General features: G+C 46.5%; 1 protein-coding gene across 1 annotated transcript in view; it reads left to right on the top strand.

Moving 5' to 3' along the window:
* The first annotated feature begins 2,291 nt into the window (after positions 1-2,291).
* Positions 2,292-16,401, top strand: part of LOC119440421 (potassium/sodium hyperpolarization-activated cyclic nucleotide-gated channel 4-like) — a 200,464-nt gene continuing 186,354 nt past the window's right edge. The window contains exons 1-3 of the mRNA XM_049662915.1: positions 2,292-2,567; positions 3,821-3,981; positions 13,100-13,269. Of these exons, the coding sequence (XP_049518872.1) occupies positions 2,292-2,567; positions 3,821-3,981; positions 13,100-13,269 (607 nt within the window). The remainder of the gene's footprint in view (positions 2,568-3,820; positions 3,982-13,099; positions 13,270-16,401) is intronic.

Here is a 16,401-nt window from a genome sequence, read left to right as displayed (position 1 = left end):
AGGAAGATGGAGTAAGTAATCTTTTAAAAGATATCTGTAAAACTAACAAGGTGCTTATAAAATGGGAAAACAAGGTATCTGGGCCTATAGAGATACAGCAGGGGCTTAGGCAGGGGTGCCCTCTGTCACCTCTGTTGTTCATGCTGTATTTACAAGGATTAGAGAAATAAATAGAGAGGAGAGGACTTGGCTTCAACCTTTCCTTTTTCAAGCAAGAAGAATGGATTAAACAGTCATTACCAGGACTGATGTATGCGGATGACATTATACTTATGGCTGACAGCAAGGAAGACTTGCAGAGATTAATGGACATCTGTGGTAAAGAGGGAGATAGCTTAGGTTTGAAGTTTAGTAAAGAAAAATCGACAGTCATGATTTTTAATGATAATCAGGGCAGCGAGCATATGAAACAGGAGGTTACGCTGGAGGTGGTGGACAAGTACAAATATCTTGGAGTGTGGATAAACAATGGGGCTGAGTACCTAACGGAACATGAAAAATATGTGACGGTTAAAGGTAGCAGAAATGCAGCTGTGATGAAAAATAGGGCACCGTGGAATTACAATAGGTACGAAGTGGTGAGAGGGATTTGGAAAGGGGTGATGGTCCCTAGTTTGACTTTCGGCAATGCGGTCCTGTGCATGAGATCAGAGGTTCGAGCAAGGTTGGAAGTTAAGCAGCGAGGGGCAGGTAGACTGGCTCTGGGAGCACACGGAAATACACCAAATCAGGGGGTACAGGGTGACATGGGACGGACGTCATTCGAGGGCGGGGAAGCCAGCAGCAAGATAGAATTTGAGGAGCGATTGAGAGAGATGGCAGAAAAGCGATGGGCAAGGAGAGTTTTCAGTTATTTGTACATGAGGAATGTTGACACAAAATGGAGGAAGCGGACCAGAAAATTGTCAATCAAATATTGGGACTGCAGGAGGGGTGTAAACCAGGAAACAGCGGTTAAGAAAAAGGTTAAAGAAACAGAGAGGGGTCTGTGGAAAACAGGGATGCAGACGAAATCAGCACTGGGAACATACAGAACTTTCAAGCACAAAATTGCGAAAGAAAATATCTATGATAATTCTAGGGGAAGCTCTTTGTTGTTTGAAGCCAGGACGGGAGTATTGCGGACACGTTGTGCGGTGCATGTGGAGAGGAAGAGGAAACGGCTGAATACCTCATACTTTTCTGTAGAGGGCTTAACCCTACAGTGCAAAGCAACGTACGGGGCTGATTTTTTCAAAGCATTGGGGTTTAGGGACAGTGAAGGCAAAATAGACTTTAAGCGGGTAGAAATAACCAAAAGAAGGTTATCTGATTGGTGGCTAAAATCAAGGCAGGGGTGAAATTTCACCCACCACAAAGTACAAAATATGTTAATAGTCATGGCTAGGTGGCGTATGCCACCGCCCGATTTAAAGGGTTCAGCCGCGTCCGGACGGACGCGTCCGGACGGACGGGTTCAGCCGCGTCCGGACAAGCAGCGTCCGTCCGTCCGTCCGTCCGTCCGTCCGTCCGTCCGTCCGTCCGTCCGTCCGTCCGTCCGTCCGTCCGTCCGTCCGTCCTTCCGTCCGTCCGTCCGTCCGTCCGTCCGTCCGTCCGTCCGTCCGTCCGTCCGTCCGTCCGTCCATCCATCCATCCATCCATCCATCCATCCATCCATCCATCCATCCATCCATCCATCCATCCATCCATCCATCCATCCATCCATCCATCCATCCATCCATCCATCCATCCATCCATCCATCCATCCATCCATCCATCCATCCATGCATCCATCCATCCATCCATCCATCCATCCATCCGAGCACGAGCCGACGAAAAATCCCTACCAACTAGAGGCAAACAGCTTCGCTGTAAAAATCCCGACCAACTAGAGCCGACGAGCATGGTGTAAAAAAAAAAAAAACAACAACAACAACAACGATGTGCTATTTCATTAACAGGTCTGCACGTGTGCTTTAGAAAAACCTATGACGCGACATCATACGTACAGGTTTTATGCCCCAACTAGCTCCACCAGGCTTGGTGATTATTTGTGGCCGCCTCGTTTAAAAGGGGATCGCAGTCATCCACCACCACGCATTGTTGTCGCCATAATTACCACCCCTACATAATGCTATCGCCACAAACATCGCTCGCCGGCGGTGACCGACGCCAAGACGCGCGTGCCACGTGAAGGTGAGAAGCAGAGGAAGAAGAAAGCAGACGCGCCCCTCTGCAAGGCGTTGTGCTTCACGGCTAACCACGACGCCAACAACCGCGTCATTTGCTTCGGTTGACCGCCCGATCCAGTCATGGACGAGGAACAACAAGCCACCACGAAGACCTCCAAGATGAGCCGCACCTCGGTCGTGCGGCGGCGGCTTTCGACGGCGACCGCGCCGACGCTATGTGACATGGCTCCGTTGCTGAGCCAGACACTGGACCTGGCGCGGCCGCGCGTCAAGGAGTTCCTCAAGCACGGCCTCGACGCACCCATTGCCACGCACGGGGCTGCACGAGGAGGAACGACGAATACGACGGCGACCTCCAACATCACGTTCGGCTCTCTCCAAGGCACTGGAGCTGAGGTACACCTATAGATGTGTGGCCGGCAGCCAGCAATGTATATTACATATCCCGGCCGTTGGTTTGCCGCCAAAGACATCGCTAAAAGACAGCTTATACTGTTACTGTTCGACTTCGTGACGAAGTGAAGTCGCGCCCCACTCCGATAGCGGGCAAGCTTTCACAGTTTTCTTTCTTTTTGAAAAGAGAAGGCTGGCCTCTGCAGCGCCAAGAGCGTCGACAGAGAATAGTAAGTTCGTGATCATTCGGCAGGCGCTCCAGCAATCCTGATGCTGTAAATGTTATTAGTGAAGGCGACCACTGAATCGCAAGAAGTACTTACGAACGAAAATATTTGTGAATATGGCCGCAGCTTATCAACATCCTCCTAATCAGTTGTATACCTTTACAATAGCTTCCCATAAAGCCCAAGTATGAAGGTTTTGCAAGAAACACGCGAATATTTTCAGCGCAAAGCTCTAATTAGAGGCTTTTGAAAATTTGACAACTGCTGTTTTTGTATACAATATTGCCACTGATCAGCATCTATACGTGCTATTGTGCGTAAGCTTGCTTATCAATACGTTGCGCTTGAGTAAAGCTGACAGACTGCTTGCTTTTACCGACTTTTTGCTCGTACATATATCGTTGAAGTACTTCTAAAGCACTTGAGCGGACGGCGCGAGTTCTCTTGCTTAGTTGGCAAGGATTATGAACTAGTCTGCCAGTATTTCTTGTCAGCGTTCAAGTCTGATGATAAGCATGCGATTCCGCCCTGCAAAATGATGTTTGACTGCACGAAGGGGACAGCGCGAGTTTTTATATAGAGCGCCAATAAGATTTCAGTGATTCCGTATACGAATCGCCGTAATGGGAGCGAGGTGATTCATTCTGTATCCGCAGATTAACTATAGTGGTGGTCGCAGTTAACCCGCGAGCAGGAACAGTAGGCACAGGCCTGCAGTTCGGTGCATTTTAGTGGAATAGCTCTGAACAGACCGCGCCGCGAGTCATCAGGGGACGAGTGGGCGTCGTCGCTTTGGTTCCGTCGACCTCGTCAGCCCTGCGTTGGTGTCTCCAATATAGCTATTAGTTGTTTAAGTAATTAGTTTATTAAGTAGAGTTTATATCACCAAGCGTCGGTTACGGAAGCGAAGTGCCGCCATTCGGTCACGGTTGTGACGTTTACGCGCCAGAATGTTCGCAGAGACTCTTCATCGATCAGAAGCTTTTACACGCACTCGTCGGGCTTCGGCGCCGTGCGCCGCCCTCGCAGGACGACGAAATTGCGATCGAGAAACGCGCGCAGCTGAAGCGGCAACTGGAGCTGTTCCTGCTTCCCGAGCATCCGCTTCTGTCTTCGGCGTTGCTTCGGCAGCCAGCCATCGACAAGAACGAGCGGCACCCCTGGATGATGCATCCCTACGGAAAATTCAGGTGTGCCCTGCGGCTGTCGCATCGGGTTGGTGCCCCTGGTTGGGAGAGTATACGGGGCAGTAGCCTGCGTTGATCAATTTGTTCGGGACGTCGGAAGGGCCTGCACGCTTTGAGCCGTGACGTCACGCGAGAAAGGCCGAGGGCCTATCAAAAACCATGCAGTGCAAAAAAAAAATCAAGATTAAAGATTCTTCTTATTTCTCCAAGAGCTAAACCTAGCACCTTATAATGTGCCTACTAACATCTTCAAGTTTCCCCCCTTTTAAAAGTCCATTGCCCAACGGAAAAGTTTACCGGTTGTCATCCGTGGGTCGCAACTGAGTTTTTTTAGACCCGTTGAGCAATTCAACTATCAGTAGGAATGGTGTCTCTTGGAATGATATTATTGTGCCTGTTTTTGTTGCTTTTTGTATTTTCTATACTTCTAATGCAACTCCTGCTATGGCCATTTGCATTATGTAAAAAAAAACAAGAAAAATAAATAATAACGTAAAAACGTTGCCCTCATCAGCAATTGAAATGTATCACGAATGACATCATGGGTTAAGGTGCGCCGACCGCTACCTAACTGCAAGTTGTCTGCAATCGAGCGACACTACCGAGCCTTCGTCCGAGTAACACACGAAGTGGAGAGCATCACCCGTAAGACTCGCAGGCCACGTTTTTCAGCCAACCGTCTTGTGACCGAGAACCTCGTGGTCTGCATTAACTTACGGCGTGAGCTTGTGCTTGCGAACAGTTCATCTTGAAAGAAAGTCAGACATCTCACAAGCCATTACTTTCCTGGTAAAATGACGAGTTAGATACTAAAAAAAATCTATAAAAAGCACGCACAAATAAAAAGGAAAACGGAATAACGGGGGTCATATTAGCAAGACTGACTACAGATTGCGAGGGTTGCAATGTGGGCTCGTTCGTAACGCATCGGGAAGGATGCACCTGTCTTTTAATCGCGCTACCGTAAACATTTCAAGATACAGATTGCGATTTGCGCTACCGTAAGCTCTTCAAGGTACAGATTGCGATTTGCTGCAAAAAAAAAAAAAAAACACACAAATGTATATGTAGAGCCTCGTTGACACGTTCCTGTCTGTTTTATTCACCCATCTCTTGCGCTCTGAAGAACCGGTATACCATTTGTTTCCATGTTGGTCATGTGCATTATCTTCCCGTCTGTTTCATTTTAAGCGATGCTTTATAGGCTCGCAAGTTTCGGCGGTGACGGTGGTGGTGGTGGTGGTGGTGTCACGCTAAAAAGTGGGCCGATCCTGGTGACAGTGCAGAAAGGGTCCAAGCTCAATGGCACATACATGGGACAAAAAGGAAAGAAAGAGAGAAAGAAAGAGAGAACGAGAGAGAGAAAGAAAGAGAGACAGAAAGAGAGAGAGAGAGAGAGAGAGAGAAAGAAAGTAAATCACCAGCCCTTTCCATGTCGAGAAAAGGGCGGTAAGCGAAGGTTGTCGTGTGTGTACTTGACCTACTACTTGCTCTTCCCTTTCGTGCTACCATTCGTTCCCATTCGTAGTACTTTTCGTTTCCTTTCCTTCTACTTTTGTTTCCCTTTCGCGCAACTTTTGCTTCCGTTGCGTTGTACGTTTCCTTCCCTCGATGCATACATTTAATAAACGTTTATGTTTCATTACCATGACATCTCGTGAACTTTACGTCACCCTCACGATGGTCAGATACACACAAGACCAGTTTTGCTTACCCCCATTATCTCGACAGGGGAAGGGCTGGTGAATTTTTTCCTTCCCGGTTGTTACGTGCAACAAAGTAGCAGTTTGGTCCGAAAGGCGAAGCATTCATTGGTACCGATAGCAAAGTATTAGACGATTACACGAAGTAAGGTACGTAGGTTTATAAGCCGTACAAATTGCAGTAAACATTATCTCACTAACTGAACAGGCATGGTGTCATGCGCGCACGGTCAAACGTGGGCAAATCTCTTTCGATGACAACGCGGGCACTCGTTGCCACAACGCTGGCGTGATAAGCGCCGTGATAACGAGCTCTGAGGGAACTTTCAGAAGCTCGTTGGCGTCCTATATCGTCATCACCAGCCTATATTTTATGTCCACTGCAGGACGAAGGCCTCTCCCTGCGATCTCCAATTACTCCTGTCTTGCGCTAGCTGATTCCAACTTGCGCCTGCAAATTTCCTAACTTCATCACCCCATCTGGTTTTCTGCCGACCTCGACTAATTTTGTGATTCTAAGGCAGCACTTCAGAGTCTGCATTTTGCCATTTATCACAGGACTCATGAGCAGCTGGTATATGAGATAGGAGAAGACCACCATCAAGCTATCGCTAAAGGGAATGAAATTATATTTCAGTGGCTACCGGGACATACCAGCATTGCTGGTAATGACCTCGTCGACGAAGCCGCCCGGTCTGCTCATCTGGAAGGCCGAACAGTCACAATCCCCTTATCCAGGACCGACGCTGCAGGAAAACTTCATATCGTGGCTAAAGCTATGACACACAAATATTGGTGTTAACCTCCCGAAGTGTCATTTCCACAAAATTGACCCATAATTGAAGCTACAAGTGCCATCAGACATTTCCCGCTCTGAGGCGACAGTATTCTGCCGCCTCTGGCTAGGGGTGGCATTTACAAAGGCCTACTCGTTCCGCATTGGAATGGGGGACACGCCCACGTGCGAATCTTGTGGAACCAGATAAACAATTGGACATGTCTTATGTCTCTGTCCCCAGTTCGACGTCGAGCGTGAAGCTCTCCGGACAGCATTGAACCGGCTGGACTCTCGACCATTTTCGGAAATGAAGATCCTTGGACCATGGCCGTATACATCGATGGCAAAGAAAGCCACGAAAGCCTTGTTGCACTGCCTCAAGCATAGAGTTTCTCACTATAAAACTTAGAGGGTAATCTGGCGCCACCGTCTATGCCAGTTTCTTAAAGGGCGCCGTGCCCTCATGGGAATGACGGGATATGTGTCTGCGAGGATTGTGTTGGCTGATGTTGAACGAGGCTTCGTCTAAAATGTGGATATGGCCACACAAATAATGCGTTGTTAACGTATAATCTACATAAAAGGCTTTCATTCACCCATATTACATCTCTCAATAAAGTTTACTCACCTAAAATGCAGAATCAAGTGCAGAAAAGCAAGAACAGACGACAAGTTGTTCCAAAGCGAGCGATAATCTTGTCGTTTGCCCTCCAACTTTAGCGGCCAGCTTATGCTTTTTACGTTTCATATAATTGTGCATCCAATAGTAAGTTCTGAGAATTAAACAAAACATGTTGTTGTGTAATAATAAAGCTAAAGCAGTTTTTTTACGTGCTGTTTTAGCAGGAAATGAATCACTGTGACAGACGGAACGGTGCTAGCCAGGCGCGTCTTCAAGGCGTTCTGGCTCTCCAAGAACGATGCCAATCCGAAGTCACAATATACTGGCATTCCCATGGATACCACAGCTCAGCAGCGCCAGTTTTCCCTCTAGGTAATATAGGGAGAAACTTTATGACCTCAAGTCGACAGGTCTTGGCGACCGTCTGTAGACTTCGTGCGAACTTTCAAATGTGCGCGAAACTGTGCTCTCTCTGTTTCCTTTCTCTCTCTTTTCATCCCTATACCCCCTTTCCCCAGTGCAGGGTAGCAAACTGGACGTGCGTCTGGTTAACCTCCCTGCCTTTCTTCTCTTGTATTTCTCTCTCTCTCTCTCTCTCTCTCTCTCGACTGCGCTTCCCTTCTCTTGGTATCCATTCTGTAACCCTAATGGTCCACCGGTTATCCATCCTACGCATTACATGGCCTGCTCAGCTCCATTTCATCCGCTTAATGTCAACTAGAATATCGGCTATCCCCGTTTGTTCTCTGATCCACACCGCTCTCTTCCTGTCTCTTAACGTTAGTCCTAAGATTTTTCGTTCCATCGCTCTTTGTGCGGTCCTTAACTTGTTCTCGAGCTTCTTTGTTAACCTCCAAGTTTCTGCCCCATATGTTAGCACAGGTAGAATGCAATGATTGTACACTTTTCTTTTCAACGACAGTGGTAAGCTCCCAGTCAGGATTTGGCAATGCCTGCCGTATGCAATCCAACCCAATTTTATTCTTCTGTAAATTTCTTTCTCATGATCAGGGTCCCCTGTGAGTAATTGACCTAGATAAACGTACTCCATTACAGACTCTAGAGGCTGAGTGGCGATCATGAATTGTTGCTCCCTTGCCAGGCTATTGAACATTATATTTGTCTTCTGCATATTCATCTTCAACCCAATTCTTACACTTTCTCGATTAAGGTCCTCAATCATTTGCAGTAATTCGTCCCCATTGTTGCTGAATAGGACAATGTCATCTGCAAACCAAGGTTTCTGAGATATTCGCCGTTGATTCTCACTCCTAAGCCTTCCCAGTTTAAGAGCTTGAATACTTCTTCTAAGCATGCAGTGAATAGCATTGGAGAGATTGTGTCTCCTTGCCTGACTTCTTTCTTGCTAGATAACTTTCTACTTTTCTTGTAGAGAACCAAGGTTGCTGTGCAATTCTTGTAGATATTTGCCAAGATATTCACGTATGCCTCCTGTACTCCCTGATTACGCAATACCTATATGACTGCTGGTATCTCTACTGAATCAAATGCATTTTCATATACTATTAAAGCCATATAGAGAGGTTGAGTGTACTCCGCAGATTTTTCGATTACATGGTTGATCCCATGGATATGATCCACCGTAGAATATCCCTTCCTGAAGCCAGCCTGTTCTCTTAGTTGGCTGAAGTCAAGTGTTGCCCTGATTCTATTTGAAATTACCTTGGTGAATATTCTATACAATACTGAGAGCAAGCTAATGGGTCTATAATTCTTCGATTCTTTACTGTCTCCCTTCTTATGGATAAGTATAATGTTGGCGTTCTTCCAGCTTTCTGGTACACTTGAAGTCGTGAGGCATTGCGTATAAAGGGCCGCAAGCTTTTCAAGCATATCTCCTCCATCTTTGATCAAATCGACTGTGGTGGTAGAACACCCGGCAGAGGTAGAACACCAGGCTTCTAATATGAAGGTCGTAATTTCGAATCCTTCTCCAGTCCACTAAATGTTCAGGCATGGAGTGGTGCCTGACACCGGCAAAAAAAAATATCGCCGATAGCTACTGGGGCTATACTAGTCCAGGTGCAACCAAATTAGGAAGGCCCACTAAGCTTCAACAAAGTCACTCCCTCACAAGAATAGAAATTGGCCTGCCTGGTGCAGTATTTGGCCTCCCTCATGACTCCTACAATTAACCCATGGCCCGCAGTCCCCAGCGGCTGCGGAGCACCTGACCAAGTCGGCGGTCAGACCTGCGACGCGGCAGAGGGTGCTAAGAATCTCTGGGTCCGGACAGGCCGCCAATGGAAACTGAACCTGGCAACGTTCAACACGCGCACCCTATCGAGTGAGGCTAGCTAAGCGGGACCATTTGAAGAATTATCAGGCATTGCCTGGGATATTATTGGCTTTATAGGGAGGTTAGAAGAACTGGTGAGGCTTATACAGTGCTGACTAACGGCCACGTCCTCTGCTACAGAGGTCGCCAGAGAGGAGAGAATTCGGAGTAGGGTTTCTAGTCCATAAGGACATAGCGGGCAACATTGATTAATTCTACAGCATTAATGAGAGGGTATCAGTCGTCGTAATAAAGCTGAATAGGAGGTATAGAATGAAAGTTGTACAAGCCTACGCCCCCACCTCCAGTCACGATGATGAAGAAATAGAACAGTTTTATGAAGATGTTGAATTAGCAATGAGAAAGGTGCAAACTCAGTATACTATAGTCATGGGCGAACTTCAATGCAAAAGTGGGGGAAAAGCAGGCTGGTGAGCAAACAATTGGCAGCTACGGTATCGATTCTAGGAACACTAGAGGAGAGATGTTGGTAGAATTCGGGGAAAGGAATATGCTCCGAATAATGAATACCTTCTTTTCTTCAGGAAGTGCAGCAACAGGATGTGGACCTGGAAAAGCCCTAATGGAGAAATAAGGAATGACATAGATTTCATTCTCTCTGCCGATCCTAGCATAATGCAGGATGTAGATGTGTTAGGTCGCGTAAAGTGCAGTGAACATAGGTTAGAGAGGTCTAGGATTTCTCTCAGTTTGAAGAGAGAAAGAGTAAAATTAGTCAAGAAGAAACAGGCCAACCTAGACGCAGTAAGGGTAAAAGACCAATTCAGGCTGGTGCTCGCAAACAAATATGCAGCTTTCGAAGAGAAAGATGTAGATAACATAGAGGTAATCAATGAAACCGTAACTAGGCTTATCTCAGAATCAGTACTTGAAGTGGGCGGTAAGGAATCAAAGCAACCAGTAGGTAAGCTCTCACAAGCAACAAAGAACCTAATAAAGAAACGACAAAACATGAAAGTGTCAAACTCGAGAGGCCAGATGAAATTAGCGTCCTATACAGGGTGTCCCAGCTATCACGCAGCACGATTTAAAAAGAGGAACGGCGTTACGTGAAGCAAACCTAGTGCGTATTGTTTTCAGTACATTGGAGTAGCCGGCAGTAATTTTTTCGTTACTGAGATTCAATTAGCTAATTGTAATTAATTATCTAACTCGAGAAGTTCTGTCCTAATTATCAAAGTGTCAATGAGAACATTGTAGAGCAACATGCAAAACTCCCGATACAGATTTCTGTTGCTCAATACGTGCTACATAAATGTGTTTTTCCGAGCGTGAAAGAAGCCCGCGAATACACGCAATATTGCCGCGCGACTGGCCGCTCGAGGCACTTTGCGTGTATTCGCGGGCTTCTTTCACGCTCGGAAAAACACTTTTATGCAGCACGTATTGAGCCACATAAAGCTGTATCGGGAGTTTTGCTCTATAATTTTCTCATTGACACTTTGATAATTAGGACAGTACTTCTCTAGTTAATTAACTACAATTAGCTGATTAAATCTCAGTAACAAAAAAATTACTGACGGCTACTCCACTGCACTGGAAACAATACGCACTAGGTTTGCTTCGCGTAACGCCGTTCCTCTTTTTTTAAATCGTGCTGCGTGATAGCTAGGACACCCTGTATATTAAACTTCAAATAAGGTATATTTATCATAAAAGTAGTTTTTTGTATGTTCATTAGTGCAGTCGAAAGCGTTGAGGGATGTTAGGTTTTCCCGGATCATACGTTTTGCCTTCATGTTCCCCTAAAACGCAATAATGGGGTTCTATATGTGAATAAAATGTACGGAAACCGCACAGGCGCACGCAGGACAGAGCCAGCGGTGCATCCTGCGGTGGTGCGAGGACAAGGGCTTAACATTCACGCCAGGCTATGTGGCGCATGTGCTCGACAAACCTGATGTGCTCTTATGTGCCGGCTTTCTTTTTGCACGGTTTTCGTATCTCTGCACAAGGTCGCGGGATCGAATCCTTGCCATGGCGGCCGCTTTCGATGGGGGCGAAATGCAGGAAACACCCGTATACTTTGATTTAGGTGCACGTTCAAGAAACCCAGGTGGTCCAAATTAATCCGTAGTCCCACAATACGGCGTGCCTCATAATCAGATGGTGGGTTTGGCACGAAAAACCCCATAATTAAATTTTTTATCTCTTCACGAGGAAAGCATAGTTGCCAGTTAGCAGTGCTCAAGTGGTACTTTCCCACGTCCATTGTTTCTCGTTCTGCTTTTTTGAATATCGCCCGCAGAGTGGCGAGCATGCGTACGTACAGGGTCAACCACATCTAAGGTGAACACCTCATTAGTATTCAAGCCGGTAAAACTACAGCGTTTATTCTGCTTCACGAGTGAAATGTTCGCTATACGATGTGTAATCATGGTGTCAATAAACACAATAATGGTTTTTCGAATTATGTACTGAACATCAGCTTCTATGATGCCTTTAATACTAATAAGATGTTCACCTTAAATGTGGGCAACCCTGTACAAATGGAACAAAGCGTCAATTCACTCATCAAGACACAGACCACACGCTTTGGTCTGCGCTGTGCGCCTATGAATTCAGCCCCGCAGAGAAACGCTAAATGCTACAACGGTTGTCGGACAAGCTGAGATTGGACAAGATGCAACTAAAGATTCGATGCTATGACCCGGTGGTTCTCAAACGTCTAGCCGTCAAAGGAGCCGTGACCCAGCCAGAAGCTTCTGACCCCACTTAGCAGTTGTCTTAACATTTTCAGACGGGGTGTCTGAAAATAGAGATGCAAATTAATTTTGAATGTTCCGACCAATGACAAGATAAAAATATTGCACATACCGCTGAATGTAAACGTAACACTGCGCCAATAAAAAAAAACAATGTCATAAGTCACTTTTGTAAGGACAGTAATGCAGACAGTGGTATTTTAAGAGGTGCACTAGCTACCAGGTTTGACGAGTTTGACAAGTTGCACTGCATCACTATTGTAATTGTGTGTTTGTTATCGCATCAGAGAGCACCTAATTCAACAATAACCAGCGCATTTGTAACAAATATAGCAGTTCGTTTCTTAACATAACGCATTATCTATAACAGGTCAATATCCATAACGAAAATTTATAATTATAATGACTGGCCTTATCTGCCTTAAATATTCATGCTACAGATCCAATTTTTTTCCACGCAGTTTGCGTCGTACTTTTAGAGAAATATATAAATGTGTGGGCCTTAATAAAACCGAGTCATAATTCGTGACAGATGGAGTGAATGGTTTTACGCAATAAACAGTAATATAAATGACGAAAAATGTTAGGCGTAACGTTAAGAAACAGCAAGAGAGTGGTGTGGATCAGAGAGCAAACGGGCATAACGGATATTCTAGTGGACATTCAGAGAAAGAAACAAAGCTGGGCAGGCCATGTAATGCGTATAGGGTAGATAACCGGTGTACCATTAGAGTTACAGAATGGGAGCCAAGAGAAGGGAAGCGCAGTCGGGGACGGCAGAAAACTAGGTGGGGTGATGAAGTTAGGAAATTTGCAGGTGGGAATTGGAGTCGGCTAGCGCAAGACAGGGGTAATTGAGATCGCAGCTAGGGAGAGGCCTTCATCCTGCAGGGGACATAAAAATAGGCTGCTGCTGCTGCTGCTGATGATGATGATGGTGATTATGATGATGATGATGATGCTGAATGACGGATGAATGGCTGACCTGCGCAGGGCTCGTTGGGACATGACGATGGTGCTTCTGGTGCTGTCCAACGTGGTGCTGATTCCGGTGCAGGTTACCTACTTCAGCACCGTCGACGACGAGATCTTCCAGTGGATGTTCTTCAGCCTCGTCTCAGACGCCGTCTTCGCCGCGGACATCGTATTCAACTTTAGAACTGGTGCGTCGCGCTTACGCGAACGTCTCACTGTATTCGTCGCGCTGCATTTAACCCGAAGCTAACTGTAATGGGCGCGAGGGACACCACAATGGACGCGCCGGCGCTGCAGTCATTTTTGCGTAGAAAGTTGGACCACGTGACATATCGCTTTGCAGCGACGAGAGCGTGCTTAACTAATTTATTTTTACCCGCGATTTAGCAGTTTTATTTTTTTTCATTTTTCATAAATGTTGCCTCTTGTGGTTAACCAGTGCAGACTGCCGTATTAGAACAGAGAAAAAGTTTGTTTGGGGACTTCTTCTGGAGGCCTTGTAGTACGCTCATCGCGCAATATACCCAGCCGAGGCCGGGATTTGTTGTTGTTTTGATCAGCTTGCTCGTTTAGAATGTACACCGACAAGACCTAGTCAATGCAAAAATAATCCTTCACAGATTATTTCGACATCCTAAATGGTTTCTCGCACAATTTGGTTATCAGCAAATGAAATCTGCATTAGTCGCGTATATCTAGCTTCACGTATTCGATTGCTTCACACTTTCGAGTGAAACTTGTTATTTCGTGGAAGTGGATGTTCGCTTATAAATTTGCAATCGAGATTTAACGACCATTGAGCTTTTGTAGAAGCTGCCATGCTCTCTATTTGTGCGATAGTACGTAGAGCAAACTCTGGTCAAAATTGTCACCGGATATTGAAATTTAAATTGTTTATTTGCCATCCTGTACATTTACAGATGGGGGGACTGTAGAAAAAAAAATGTCACAGTTTCGCCTTAAGGGCGAAGCAATGAATGCGATAGCAACACAGCAATGTCATACGAAGTAAGGTGAGCGGCTTTGGTAGCAATATGAATTGTAGTAAACATGAGCTTTAAGTAAGCAGGTGTGCTGCGGCGTAAGTAGACCGACATGAAGAGAGACTGGATGACCACGAGAAGGCGCGTGTGAAACAGTGGTGTTGATGAGAAGCGCTTCCCGTGGGCAGCGCGTGCGAAGGGACACACCGGTAGCGCTGCGCTGCCGATCCGGGCAGCATTGCATGTGTAGCGTGCGTTGGAAAATGTGGCCCGACTTTTACTAACTGAATGAACAAGCGTGGTGTGAGCGCGCACAAACAAACACGAATAGATCACACTGAATGACTGCAGACAACGACTGTCAAAACGGTGGCAGCAAGCATACGCCGCTGCGGGCGAATGTACGGCGCATAAAGGTAAGAGCCGTGTGTAGATAAGAGACGGTGCGCGCGAGCGACGAGTGTAGAGCGCGGTTGTTGGCAGAGAAGTGCGCCCCCTCCCCCCCCCCCGCTCACTCTGGCGCTCGCTTCCCGCTTCCTTGCTTGCGCGTGGGAGATCGAGTGCGCTCGCTCTCCGTGATAGCGCGCGTCCCCGCACGCTTCCGCTCGGGCATACGGCGCGCGGCGAAGATTTTATCTATAGGGAACCTCACGGCGACGGCGACGACGACGGCGACGGCGACGGCGACGGCAGAAATCCGGTTGAAGTGTCCATATAATTGCTATCGCAATAAAAAAAATAAGTGGTGCTTTGTACGAGAAGATGATGGGAAGGGTGGGCTGCCTTTCGAGCTATATTGTGGGATTCTTGCAGCAGCCTATCAAAAACACTCATACGCAGCCTATCGAAAACACCCAATAAGAAGTTTTAGCGGAGAGTTTATAGATCGCTCCGTGCACTCAGACCAGCCAGTGTATCCTTACAAATTGCACACCACCGTTCGGTGGGAACTCTCGCGCGCGTGCGCATAACGCTCTTGACGGCAGCGGACGGCTGTAACCGCTGTCCTCGCTCCGCTGCCGAGTCGATTGCGTGCACTTTGCTTCATTACGCCAGCCAGGCTGACTACTGGTTTGCATGCGCCCCAGGGAGACGCGTTCGCCGAAAATGCGAAATCCGGGTAAGCTCTTCCGTGGCATAGCTTACTACAAAAAAAAAAAAAAAAAAAGGGGGGGGGGAATTTGGCGCTATTTACGGGATCCGCAAGTGTGGCGGTTCAGTCAGGGGTGCTATTCTACAAACCATTCCCACCACATTGTCAAATTCGCCATCCTGCCAGCTCTGATTGGCCCGCGTGGCTGCTACGGCCACTCTCAATGGCTCGATCAAAATGCTGTTATTGCAGTGTTTGACAATATGTCGGAATATGTCCAGAATAATGTTTTAACGTATTATGTAACATATGAGGAAAATGTTTTATTTGTATGTAACATGTTGTAACTCATGAATTAATATGTTTGTCATATATAATGCATGTATGTCCAGAATAGCGTCCCTGGTGTGCTTTCCTGGACAATCTCAAAGTCCGTCGTATTGTCCTGTTTTGTAATGGGGGTTTTTCGAGCCAATCAGAGAGAGCGCGCTGCGGCCCTCTGGGCCTCTCCGATTGGTTGAACATGCGTTCATTACAGAATTTGACAATATGAAGGAATTTGATAATGTCCAAAATATTTACCCCATGTTGGGAATTACGGGCAGTAATTTGCCTTCTGGCTTTCAACGGCTTTGAGGATTTGCGAATCGATAATTTTTAACAGGATATATTGCTTTATGAGTTGCACGCACACAGAGACCACGGCCCGAATTCACAAAAACTTCTTACGCTGGAATTTTTCGTAAGAAAGGATTTCAGCCAATCCGGATGCCAGACATATCATTAGCGAAGGCGGGCAGCCAATGGCAAAGCGAACTTACGAAAGAAAATATTTGGGAATCTGGTCCCATGATCATTTCTAGGTTTAGAAAAGTATGAGCGTTTGGGAATTTAGAATGGCATTAGCATTATAAATAACGTCAGAATAAAGTGTAAATCACGGAGCACGAGTATTGCATCAGTTTTTGTGATAAGTCCATCGTTCCCATGGCAGCATTTGGATCGCAACGCCAGGCTACCTTCTAGTACGTTTAGCAGGAAGCTCTGTTCTCTGCGGTACCATAGCGTGTGAAATGTGAACCGTAAGCGACGCTCAACTAGAAATCTCTAATGTGGTTGTTAGGCAAAACATCAGGACCCGTATTCGCAAAAAAAAGTTCTTACGCTATAGAAATGTTCGTATAAGAGCGCATTCTAGCCACTCCTGGGGGCGTATTCTGCGACGATCACATTGCGCGATAGTA

Source organism: Dermacentor silvarum, chromosome 2 (genome assembly GCF_013339745.2).
Source record: "Dermacentor silvarum isolate Dsil-2018 chromosome 2, BIME_Dsil_1.4, whole genome shotgun sequence".
Classification (NCBI taxonomy): Eukaryota; Metazoa; Arthropoda; class Arachnida; order Ixodida; family Ixodidae; genus Dermacentor; species Dermacentor silvarum.
Note: the sequence above shows the minus strand (reverse complement) of the source record. Positions and strands in the feature narration are given on the sequence as shown.